The sequence below is a fragment of the Eriocheir sinensis genome, chromosome 10, assembly GCF_024679095.1.
Source record: "Eriocheir sinensis breed Jianghai 21 chromosome 10, ASM2467909v1, whole genome shotgun sequence".
Taxonomy (NCBI): Eukaryota; Metazoa; Arthropoda; class Malacostraca; order Decapoda; family Varunidae; genus Eriocheir; species Eriocheir sinensis.
The window spans coordinates 7,014,110-7,026,113 of record NC_066518.1 but is presented as its reverse complement, the minus strand read 5'-3'; the positions used below and the strand labels follow the sequence as shown (position 1 = coordinate 7,026,113).

General features: G+C 45.9%; 1 protein-coding gene across 19 annotated transcripts; it reads right to left on the bottom strand.

Moving 5' to 3' along the window:
• Positions 1–1,938: 1,938 nt before the first annotated feature.
• Positions 1,939–4,597, bottom strand: LOC126996688 (uncharacterized). Of its 19 annotated transcripts, none has more exons than XM_050857428.1 (6): positions 4,090–4,597; positions 3,862–4,032; positions 3,748–3,804; positions 2,766–3,633; positions 2,616–2,726; positions 1,939–2,504 (listed from the first exon to the last, which is right to left on the bottom strand). In XM_050857428.1, exons 1-6 carry the CDS (start codon positions 4,287–4,289, stop codon positions 2,121–2,123), a joined length of 1,791 nt encoding a protein of 596 aa, XP_050713385.1. In that variant the 5' UTR covers positions 4,290–4,597; the 3' UTR covers positions 1,939–2,120. The 19 variants fall into 19 exon arrangements, with proteins under 19 accessions (XP_050713385.1, XP_050713391.1, XP_050713382.1 ...); XM_050857434.1 differs by having other exon boundaries at positions 3,919–4,032; XM_050857425.1 differs by having other exon boundaries at positions 2,766–3,690; positions 4,090–4,594.
• Positions 4,598–12,004: the final 7,407 nt, after the last annotated feature.

The window sequence follows — 12,004 nt, the reverse complement described above, 5'->3', positions numbered from 1 at the left end:
AAGGACGAGCAAAAATTGGTTCACAGATAATTGCAGATGAATGGAACAGATTTAGCAGGAATTAGGTGAGGGTCAACTCGATAGACCTCTTCAAGATAACGTTAGGAAGAGGAGTTGTTCATGGTTAGGGAAGAAAGGGGATGTTAAGTTTTCAAAAGCTGCCCAGTGAAGTATACCTTGGTTCTTGTTACGGACGCTTTACGTATGTTTTTAGGTTTCCATGCCCTCTAATCTTACCCTCCTCATACATATAGTTTCCATTCTTTTAAATATGTCTTTCCTCGACCATACACTTATCTTCGTTTGCCTTCGTTTGCTTCGTTGTGTCTCAAAAATAAATAGTCAGAAAATAACGAAAAAAAAAAATTAAAAAAAGAAAACGGAGAGCCTAATGGAAAGAAAATAACATCGAAATAAAACGAAAAAAATATAGAAAAAAACCCTGAAAACCTGCTATGAAAAAAAAGTGTAAGGGTCAGAAAATAACGAAAAAAAATAAAATAAAAAAGAAAACGGAGAACCTACTGGAAAGAAAATAACATCGAAATTAAACGAAAAAAAATATAGAAAAAAAAAAACCTGAAAACCTGCTATGAAAAAAAAGTGTAAGGGTCAGAAAATAACGAAAAAAACATCAAACACATTTCCCCCGCTTATCACACCTTTCACAGCAGCATCCCTCCCTCAAAGACCCACGACCTAGCCCTATTACCCATTCCCCTTGTCCCTCATGCCCCTATCTTTGTCCACATACGTTCTATCCGCTTCAAGCAGCCCCCGACATCCCACCCTCACTCCCACACCTCCCCAAATCCCCCCAGTCAAGCGTTCCATCTCCCCTTCCTCTTCCCCCGCTTCCCCCTCCCCGCAGCTCTACGCAGGCGCACACCCCAGACTCACCCCCCCCCCTTTCATTCATCTGCGCCGCGTCTCTCCCCTTTCAGCTTCCCCCATGCCACGCACCTCCTACCGAAGCTCCACCAGCCTACTTAACGACCCCCTCCCCATCCCCCTTCCCTTCCCCAATCATCTACCTGTAGCACGGTCTCTCTCTCTCTCTCTCTCTCTCTCTCTCTCTCTCTCTCTCTCTCTCTCTCTCTCTCTCTCTCTCTCTCTCTCTCTCTCTCTCTCTCTCTCACCAGGTCATCCAGCACGCATCTCTCCTACACACACACACACACACACACACACACATACACACACACACACACACACACACACACACACACACACACACACACACACACACACACACACACAAATTAAAACGTGGGAATATGAACACGTTATAAAAGGCTACGAAAGGGAAAACTCAGCAGCCTCTTCCTCTTCCTCTTCCTCCTCCTCCTCCTCCTCCTCCTCCTCCTCCTTCCTGATTACCTACGTCAGACTCGGGTCGTCTTTTAACACTTGATATCTCCCTTTCACCTTCTCGTGCGTCACTCCTCCTATTAAAACAGCTTACCTACTGTGTGGCTAATGCTGATTGCTCTCTCTGTCTGTCTGTCTGTCTGTCTGTCTGTCTCTGATGTCTGGCTGTCTGTCTGTCAGTCTTTTTCTAGTTCGTTCTTTCTTCTTTCCATTTTCCCTTTATTTCTTCTCTCCTTTCTTTCTCATTTTTTATTAGTCTCGTCTTTGTTTTTATTTTGTTTTATTATTTTCACGTTCATTTCTCTCTCTCTCTCTCTCTCTCTCTCTCTCTCTCTCTCTCTCTCTCTCTCTCTCTCTCTCTCTCTTAATTCACCCCTTACCCCATCCCCCTCCTTTCCACTATCATCTACCTGTAGCACTCTCTCTCTCTCTCTCTCTCTCTCTCTCTCTCTCACAAAAGACGACAAATTTGCTGGAGGCCAGTCGGTCTTCATGGACATAGCACCTCCTTTTGTTACCGAACACGATTTCCTCAATATTCGGATAATTTTTTTGTATCACATCGAAACAACGATGGGAAACTCTGCAACTCGACAGAAATTTAACGTGTGGGTAACCTTGGAGCGAGGCTCCTCCCTGGTGGACTCCATCAAGCTCTCGTGCAAGGACTCCACCTGCTGCCTGAAGAGGAGGCGTACGGTCGCCTCCGTCAAGCTCCCCGTGGAAGGCTGGTCTTGCGTCGCAGGGATTCAAGGCTGCCACGCCGAGGGTGAACTGCGTGTGCCCTTGGCGAAGCTGTGCAAGAAAGACGGCAACGCGGCCGTCAGGGTGCAATTCGCCTCGCTTAGGAAGCCAGTCTTCACCTCTTCCATGCCGCTGGCCTGGCTGCTGGACAACATCAGCGGCCTCCACTTCTCGCTCTTCTGTGACGACGGGCCCGCCTTCACCAGCCTCCGGTGCAACGGGAGGCGGTGTGGCGAGCCCGTCCGGGCGGTGAGCCCTGCACCGCGTGCGGCCACTGACGGGGTGGCCAGGACCGATGAGGCTGATGCATGGGCAGCCTTTGAAGTGACGACCCATGATGACTGGTCCGTGGAGGCTGATGATTCATGGGCAGCCCCAGACTTGGTGACCTCTGTTGCTATGGTCGAGACTGATGATTCATGGGCAGCCTTTGAAGCAATGACCCGTGATGACTGGTCCGTGGAGGCCGATGATTCATGGGCACCCGCCGAATTGGTGACCTCTGTTGCTATGGTCGAGACTGATGATTCATGGGCAGCCTTTGAAGCAATGACCCGTGATGACTGGTCCGTGGAGGCTGATGATTCATGGGCAGCCCCAGACTTGGTGACCTCCGCTGCTATGGTCGAGGCTGATGATTCATGGGTGACCTCTGTTGCTATGGTCGAGGCTGATGATTCATGGGCAGCCTTTGAAGCAATGACCCGTGATGACTGGTCCGTGGAGGCTGATGATTCATGGGCAGCCCTAGACTTGGTGACCTCTGTTGCTATGGTCGAGGCTGATGATTCATGGGCAGCCTTTGAAGCAATGACCCGTGATGACTGGTCCGTGGAGGCTGATGATCCATGGGCACCCGCCGAATTGGTGACCGCCATCACCGATGAGGCTGATGATTCATGGGCAGCCTTTGAAGCAATGACCCGTGATGACTGGTCCGTGGAGGCTGATGATCCATGGGCACCCGCCGAATTGGTGACCGCCATCACCGATGAGGCTGATGATTCATGGGCAGCCTTTGAAGCAATGACCCGTGATGACTGGTCCGTGGAGGCTGATGATCCATGGGCACCCGCCGAATTGGTGACCGCCATCACCGATGAGGCTGATGTTCCATTGGCACTCCTTGAAGTGACGACCCGTGATGACTCGTCTGATGAGGGTGATGATCCATGGCCAGCCTTTGAAGCAATGACCCGTGATGACTCGTCTGATGAGGGTGATGATCCATGGCCAGCCTTTGAAGCAATGATCCGTGATGACTCGTCTGATGAGGGTGATGTTCCATTGGCACTCCTTGAAGTGACGACCCGTGATGACTCGTCTGATGAGGGTGATGATCCGTGGCCAGCCTTTGAAGCAATGACCCGTGATGACTCGTCTGATGAGGGTGATGTTCCATTGGCACTCCTTGAAGTGACGACCCGTGATGACTCGTCTGATGAGGGTGATGATCCTTGGGCACCCGCCGAATCGGTGGCCGCCATCACCGATGAAGCTGATGATCCATGGGATGCCCTCGAATTGATAACCAGTGATGACTGGTCTGATGAGGATGAGGATCCATGGGATGCCCTCGAATTGATAACCAGTAATGACTGGTCTGATGAGGATGATGATCCATGGGATGACCTCGAATTGATAACCAGTAATGACTGGTCTGATGAGGATGATGATCCATGGGATGCCCTCGAATTGATAACCAGTGATGACTGGTCTGATGAGGATGATGATCCATGGGATGACCTCGAATTGATAACCAGTAATGACTGGTCTGATGAGGATGATGATCCATGGGATGACCTCGAATTGATAACCAGTAATGACTGGTCTGATGAGGATGATGATCCATGGGATGCCCTCGAATTGATAACCAGTGATGACTGGTCTGATGAGGATGATGATCCATGGGATGACCTCGAATTGATAACCAGTAATGACTGGTCTGATGAGGATGAGGATCCATGGGATGACCTCGAATTGATAACCAGTGATGACTGGTCTGATGAGGATGATGATCCATGGGATGCCCTCGAATTGATAACCAGTAATGACTGGTCTGATGAGGATGATGATCCATGGGATGCCCTCGAATTGATAACCAGTGATGACTGGTCTGATGAGGCTGATGCCTTCCTGGACGTCACGGCCATCTGTGGTGTCGTTGCGTACATTGTCTTGCTTCACTAAGCAGCCTGGTAACACACTCACCAGTGACCCCCGGCGCAGGCGCGAGCCACATCGTGAGCCACACTCCCGGGGAGCGAGACTCCCTTTAGTGACCGTCGCTCTTATTACACCTTCAGGGGAGGAGCTCCAGCTGTATTTCTTATCTTATCAATGAAAACCTTTACAATAAAACTATTATCCTATTAATGAATTTACCTTACCTATTAATAATAGTGTGCCTATCACAGTGAAATTCACCACATGCACGACTGCCAAGTCTCTTCCATTCGTCTACCATTCTATTAGCAAACCAATTCCTGCCTGCATGTTTAACAAATCTATATTGATCTAACGACCCACGGCTAAGAGTGCATTATATTTTCTTACTTATCAAGATTTATTTGCGAATAGTTGCCTCTCTCTCTCTCTCTCTCTCTCTCTCTCTCTCTCTCTCTCTCTCTCTCTCTCTCTCTCTCTCTCTCTCTCTCTCTCTCTCTCTCTCTCTCTTACATATCAGTCCTACCTGGCACCTTTTATTTTTCCCGTTTTTCCGCTCACTCTTATACGCACACACCTACGCCTTCTACACGCCCACGCTACTGACACACAAACCCACGATCACACGCACGTGACTTCCTCTTTTGTAGTGTAACTGACTCCCGCACACCTACGCGATTCCTGCTACTGAAAAACAATAAAAAAAACAGAATGAAAAAAAAACCGGCTAACACGCGTCCAGCCTTTATCGGACGTAACTCACCGTTATTCACTGTTAAGAAAGTAGTAATTCACATTTTCCGGAGTTTTAAGTTTTTGTTACAAGTATATATCTTTAAAATGTTACTCTGAAGTTACTAATTATTATCCTGATTACTACTTCTATTGCTATTATACTATTACTACTACTACTACTACTACTATTACTACTACTATACTACAAAATAATGACGAAACAAAATTTAGATAATGATGATTATGATAATAATAATAATAATAATAATAATAATAATAATAATAATAATACAACCATGATGATCACCATAATTACAACTATAACCACCTATACAATACAACAACAACAAAAAGAACAAAAGTAAATACACCATCACCACCATCACCACCACCACCATTTACACAACCACCACCAACCACCACTATCGTCAACACAATCACCACCACCCGACACCAACACCTACACAACCACCACCAACCACCACTATCGCCAACACAATCACCACCACCACCTACACAAACTCCACCACCACCACAACGAACACCACAACCAACAACAAGCACCATAACAACCATCACGACCACCTCCACCAACAACAACCCAACACCACCACCCAATAACATCGACGAAACAAAAAGAAAAAGAAAAAAACAACAACGGCGAGAAAAACACTACATAAATAAGGAAGTAAAGAGGAGAGGCCGGAAAGGGGGGGGAGGAAAAATAGAAAAGTTCAGAGGTCATTCGGGGTCATGTTACGTAGCCCCTAAGCCGGCGGGGGCGTGGCCAGTGACGGCGCTAACACGTCATCGACACGTCATCTTCACGTCATTGTTTTGCTTTGTGTCCCGGATGTTCCCCGAGCGGCAGAGGTTATTTAGTATGATATTTCACTTTTATTTTTCCACTTTTTCTTGAATGTTTTTAGTTCTTTTTTGTTTGTTTGTTTCCGCATGTCTGTCTGTTTCTGTTTTTCCTGATTCCTCGTTTTTTCAATTTCTTTCCTATTTCTTTGTAATCTCTCTTCTATTTTCTTATTTTCCCTTATTTATTTCCACCTTTTCTTTTTTCCTCTTTTTCTTGTATATTCTCCATTAGTTTTTTTCTTTTTCTGCCTGTCTGCTTCTGCCTCTCCTGATTCTCCTTTTTCAGTTTCTCTCCTTTTCTCCATTATCTTTTTCCTTTCTCTCATTTTCCCTTACTCACTTTCATCTTACTTTTCCAAATTCTTTTGTTTTCTGCTAAATATTTTCTCACAATTCACATTTTTTCTTTCACGTCCGTTTGACTATTCTCATTAGTAATTTTCAAAGTTAATTAATATCCTAAAACAAAATACGGTAACAAAGAAACAAGAAAACAACAACAAAAAGACCATTACATGATTCTACTAAAAACAAGGACAAAGGGAACGCAAAAAAAAAAAAAAAAAAAATTAGAAAGTTTTATTCGCAAACCAGTACACGGACCTTCAGACGGGAATTAAAGAGGCAATTTTCTACATTTCCACTATGCAATAAAAAAAGTAACGTAAAAAACCCGATGCGGTGTACGTCAGTTTACGGCCGACATAGCTTCACATTCCTCTTCGTGTAAAACTGTTTCCAAAGCGGACGGGACCTGCGACGGAATTGTGAGGCGTCAAACACGAGTCCGACTTTCCCCTCCGTGGCGCCGCGAAGTGAACGAACACACCCGGCACACGCTGGGGGCCCTCCGTCGCGATTTAATGAAAAGTTAAGTGGTGAGGCGAGACGCGACAAGACCGCCATAATGGAGGGCTTTGTCGATTTGTTTAACTCGTGACACAATCGAGTTCCACACAACAGAACGAATTTATTTTGCTAACGAGTGCTTTAAAAGGTTTTCTGTGTGTGCTCCAGAAATAGCTGCTCGAGTACGGCCGCCATTATTTACTTCAATCTGTAACTCAATTAAGCTTCACAGAATTATACGTCCCAAATTATGTGTGACAATTGATTTTTTTTTTTTAAACCAGACGACAATACTTTTACTAAAATATTGAAAATTCGCAAAAGTTCGTGATGTGTGAGAATCGATATTTTTCTTAGACCAGACGTCAATACTTTTATTAAAATATCGTGAATTCGCAAACGTTCGCTCTTGAATCACTTCCTCTACCAAAAACAAATATGAGGTTTCTAGTGGTGAACAATCCCTCTATGTGTGTCACCATCAACTTTATCCAAGGGTTGAGTAATCCTTCTCCGAGCTTCGTGTCCTGCAACAAATTCTAAAATTCTGCCGATGAAAACCTGCGACTTAAACTTCATTAATTATCAAACATTAAAGCCGCTCGACTGACATTTTTCTACAGCTTGTTTCGGGCATATCATCAATGTTTCATGTCTTCCTCGGCAGCGGAAAACAAAGAATATTCTCACTACAACATAATTTTGCAGGTGATATTCTATGTTATTTGTTATTCGTGTGTGTGTGTGTGTGTGTGTGTGTGTGTGTGTGTGTGTGTGTGTGTGTGTGTGTGTGTGTGTGTGTGTGTGTGTGTTTGCGTGTGAAATATGCTGTAATTCAAATGACTAACTCAGGATGATTTATGACGAGCAAAACGCATTTTTATCCGATTATATTATGAAATTTCTCTCTCTCTCTCTCTCTCTCTCTCTCTCTCTCTCTCTCTCTCTCTCTCTCTCTCTCTCTCTCTCTCTCTCTCTCAATCTTGATTTTTTGTCAACCTTCGTGGCTTTCAAACTAGTAATCTTCATGCAGAAACACGAACGCTAGGATGCTTCTAGAAAGGTGCTTTAGAAGTACTGGTAGACAAAACCATGATAAAAAAAAAATATATAAATGATAATATACTAATGATAACGGAGATAACGAATAATAACGAGCAATAACAAAGATTTCATGTGTCAAAAGATGCCGATAATCCACACGAGTTCCAGAAGCACACGGTTATATGGACACAATGCTACGGGTTTGCGGCTCCGATAAACGCGCCGAGAAAAGTGACACAGACGAGAGACGCTGCAGCAGACATGAGACAAAAAGTACAACTAATAATAATACCAATAACCCTACCCGTTAATGCACTATGGGTCTGGCGGAGACATAAATGGCGCCCTTAATGGAAACAAGTGACTAGTGCTGAACGAGGACAGCTTTCAGGTATTACAGAGCCGTGAAGTGAAGTGATCGGCCGCGCCATACCCGTGACAGCATCCCTCCGCACGCGAGCATCTATGTGTGGCTGGAACTGACAACCGTGCGAGCTAAATATGATATTACACGACGGGAATAACTTAGTGGGGCGCCATCAGCTTCAATTGACGTCTGGGAGTAACTAATTTGTTGTGTGGTTAATAATAGAGGGTCTGATAGATACATATATACACACACGTCTCACTCTATATATTTATCTTTTCTCTCTTGAATGTTAATTATTCAAGCTTTTAGTCAGTTTCCTTATGCCGTTAGAAATCCCCCTCTTTTTTGGCTACTCGAACTGGTGGGTGGGGGATGTGTTTTTATGTTTCCTGTTTTTGTTGCCCTTTAATTGCTTCCATTGCGGTAAGAAATCCCTATTCACCTCTGTTTTGGCTACTCGAACTTGTGGGTGGGGGATGTGCTTTTCTGTTTCCTGTTTTTATTGCCCTTTAAGAGCTTCCACTGCGGTTTAAAAATACCCCAAACATCCTGAATTCAATCCCCACTCACCCTTACTATCCCTTTCAACTCACAAAAACAACAACACACGTCACACTACACCCTCCATCTCATATTACGTCACCTGACAAGCCCACGCGACTATACCTCTATACCTACACCTACACACCCTCCCACCCATCCATCACTCTGCACAGCTTCTAAGCCTCCTTTTTGCTCTTCCTCCTTCCCACTCCGTCTCATGTACCCTCCCCTAGGCAAACCACTTCCGACTTACAAACACATGAAACTATACACCTACACGCACACACAAATACATCCATCACTCTGTACCTCTCCAACCACTCCCTCTAATTCTCCCTCCCTTCTACGCCGTCCCTTGCACTATCTGAAGACACATCACTTCCAAACACATGCCGCTCTTTATCTATTCTACACCTACACACCCATCCGTTTTCCCCGTCATAGGCGTCTCCCATGGGCTGCTTAGTGTTAGCGAGGCCTCAGATGCTGGCAAGGTGAAGCATCAGAAACGTAACACCAGAAGCCTGACGTCACGGGCCTGAGGGAATAGGAGCAAGGGATGGGGGGGAGTGTTTGTGTAGGCGGCGTATGTGAGAGGGGGGAGGTGCTGGTGGTGGAGTGTGTTATGGTGGTGGTGGCGAGAGGAGGTTGCTACAATAGGAAGAGTGGGTGACTTATTGTTCGTGTTTATATTGAAATGTTTTACGTATTATTCCTATCATTATTATTATTATTATTATTATTATTATTATTATTATTATTATTATTATTATTATTACTATTACTATTACCACTACAATTAGAAGAGTGATATTAGGTAAACCATTGAATTGTCACCACCACGACCAGCACCATCATCACCATCACCACCACCGCCCTCATCACCACCACCACCCCTGCTACAAAACATTACAGTGCAAATTGAAACAAACATCAAAATCAATAACTACTGATACAAATAGCGACACAAATAATAACCAATATAACAACAGCATCAACAATTATAATATTAATAAAAAATAATCATTAAACAACAGCAACAAGAGCAATAGTAATAACAATAAACATTTTAACTTTGACCATAAAAATGATGAAACAATATCAGTCTACACACACACACACACACACACACACACACACACACACACACGTACATATTATCACCACCCCACAGACAGGTAGTTCAGGCTAAGGGTCAGGCCGGTGTGTGGGTGAGATCACACGTCACGCAGGTAATCCAATCAAGGGATCAACTTTGGATCCAGAATGAAACTATGACGTGTGTGTGACGCAACGGACACGTCATCGACACGTCATGAATTCAAGGGAGAGAGAGAGATTTTTTTTATATGAATATACGCAAATCATGCCAATATCAAGCTTAATGAGGTAGATATTGGGGGACATGAACACACACACACACACACACACACACACACACACACACACACACACACACACACACACACACACACACACACACACACACACACACACACACACACACACACACACACACACACACACACACACACACACACACACACACACACACACACACACACACACACACACACACACACACACACACACACACACACACACCTGTCCTTCACCTGCCCTCCAAAAATTTCGCCACTCCATAGATTCTCTTTAAATTTCCCTCCTCTCTCCTCCCCTTAGTCCCTCTCCTTCCCCTTCTTCGGCTCCCCCTTGGGGCGCTAGGCGTTTTGTGCCACACATCCTCCTCTACCCCCTTCTGGCACCCCCTTCACCCTACCATCCTCTCTCTCTCTCTCTCTCTCTCTCTCTCTCTCTCTCTCTCTCTCTCTCTCTCTCTCTCTCTCTCTCTCTCTCTCTCTCTCTCTCTCTCTCTCTCTCTCTCTCTCTCTCTCTCTCTCTCTCTCTCTCTTCCCTTCTCTCTCTCTCTCTCCCTTGAATTCATGACGTGTCGATGACGACCCAAAGGTGCACTGTCGTGTGCTGCCTATTCAGAGGGCAGAATAAAGTCTATATAAAAAACTACATAAACTATAAATACATAAAAAATACAAACAATACAGAAAAAATGTAGGTACACACTGCACTCCAAGTGTCACTGCTCCACCACGAGTGTCAGTGGAGTGAGGAGTGAGCCCCTCCAGTGGTGGGCGGACAGTTTTATTTTCTGGGTGTTCATCTTCCGGATGTTTGGGACACTGGCCGTGAACATGTTCTACATCCGGCAGACTCTTCCCGCAAAGGTGCGTTGGTGCTGGCTGGTACGAGAATGCGGCACCTGCACTGCGTCACCACGGGATAGCACCGTTCTCGTGTTCCCCGTAGTGACTCTCGGAGGTTGGCGTTGGCCCGCTAGGTGTGGCACTCCTTGCACTTGTGCCTTATGAAACACCACAAGAGCAGCTACGTCTCTGCGGTGTTCCAGGGAGTTGACGGAGCCGAGAGTCTCCGGCCCGGCTGGGGGGGTCTGCAGCATCCACCAGTCGCAGTGCCCGTCACTGGATGCCGTCGAGTCTCCCGCTGTGCGAGGCAGCACACGACATCCAAGAGAGGGTAGCATACTCTAAGTAAGGCCGTATCTGTGCCTTGTAGATCAACAGCCTCCCTTTGCGGTCGAAAAAGCTGGCCACCCTTCGCAGGCAGGAGACTCTGTGGGAGGCCTTTTGGGCAATGTGTTTGATGTGGCTGTCAAACCGTAGCCCTCGATCCACTTCCACTCCCAGAATCTTGACGGATTCCTGGAATGGGAGGGGGATGCCACTAAAGCTTAGCTTCCCCTTCACTGTTGGCCCGGCAGTGGGGGATCGAGAGACCACAATTTCCTGGGTCTTCTCTGGGGCAAAGGTCACCTGCCAGCGGGCATCCCACTCCTGTAGTACCCTCAGCTGCTGATTGATCTCGTCAGCAGCTCGCCCACTGTCTTGTCGGGGGTAGGTGCAGGAGTGAGTGCAATCATCAGCGTAAGCTGAAACTGCTGGCAGCAGCCAGAGAAGGTCGTCCACGTATATGTTCCACATAACTGGATCCAGCACCGAGCCCTGTGGCATTGATGCCTCCACTGGCAAGGTCTCAGAGATCTATCTATCCCTCAATCTATCTATCTATCTATCTGTCTATCGTTTCTCTATCTGCTTCTACCTACACTCATTCCCTTTACTCCTACCCCCCCATATCCCCAACCCCACTTCTTACGTCTCACCTCCCATTCTTCCCCGTCTATTCCCTCTACGAAACTCCTTCCATAAAACATATTGGTAGTGAGGGAAATATGGGAGGCATAGGAGAAGAGGAGATGGAATGGAGGGGAGGGAAATG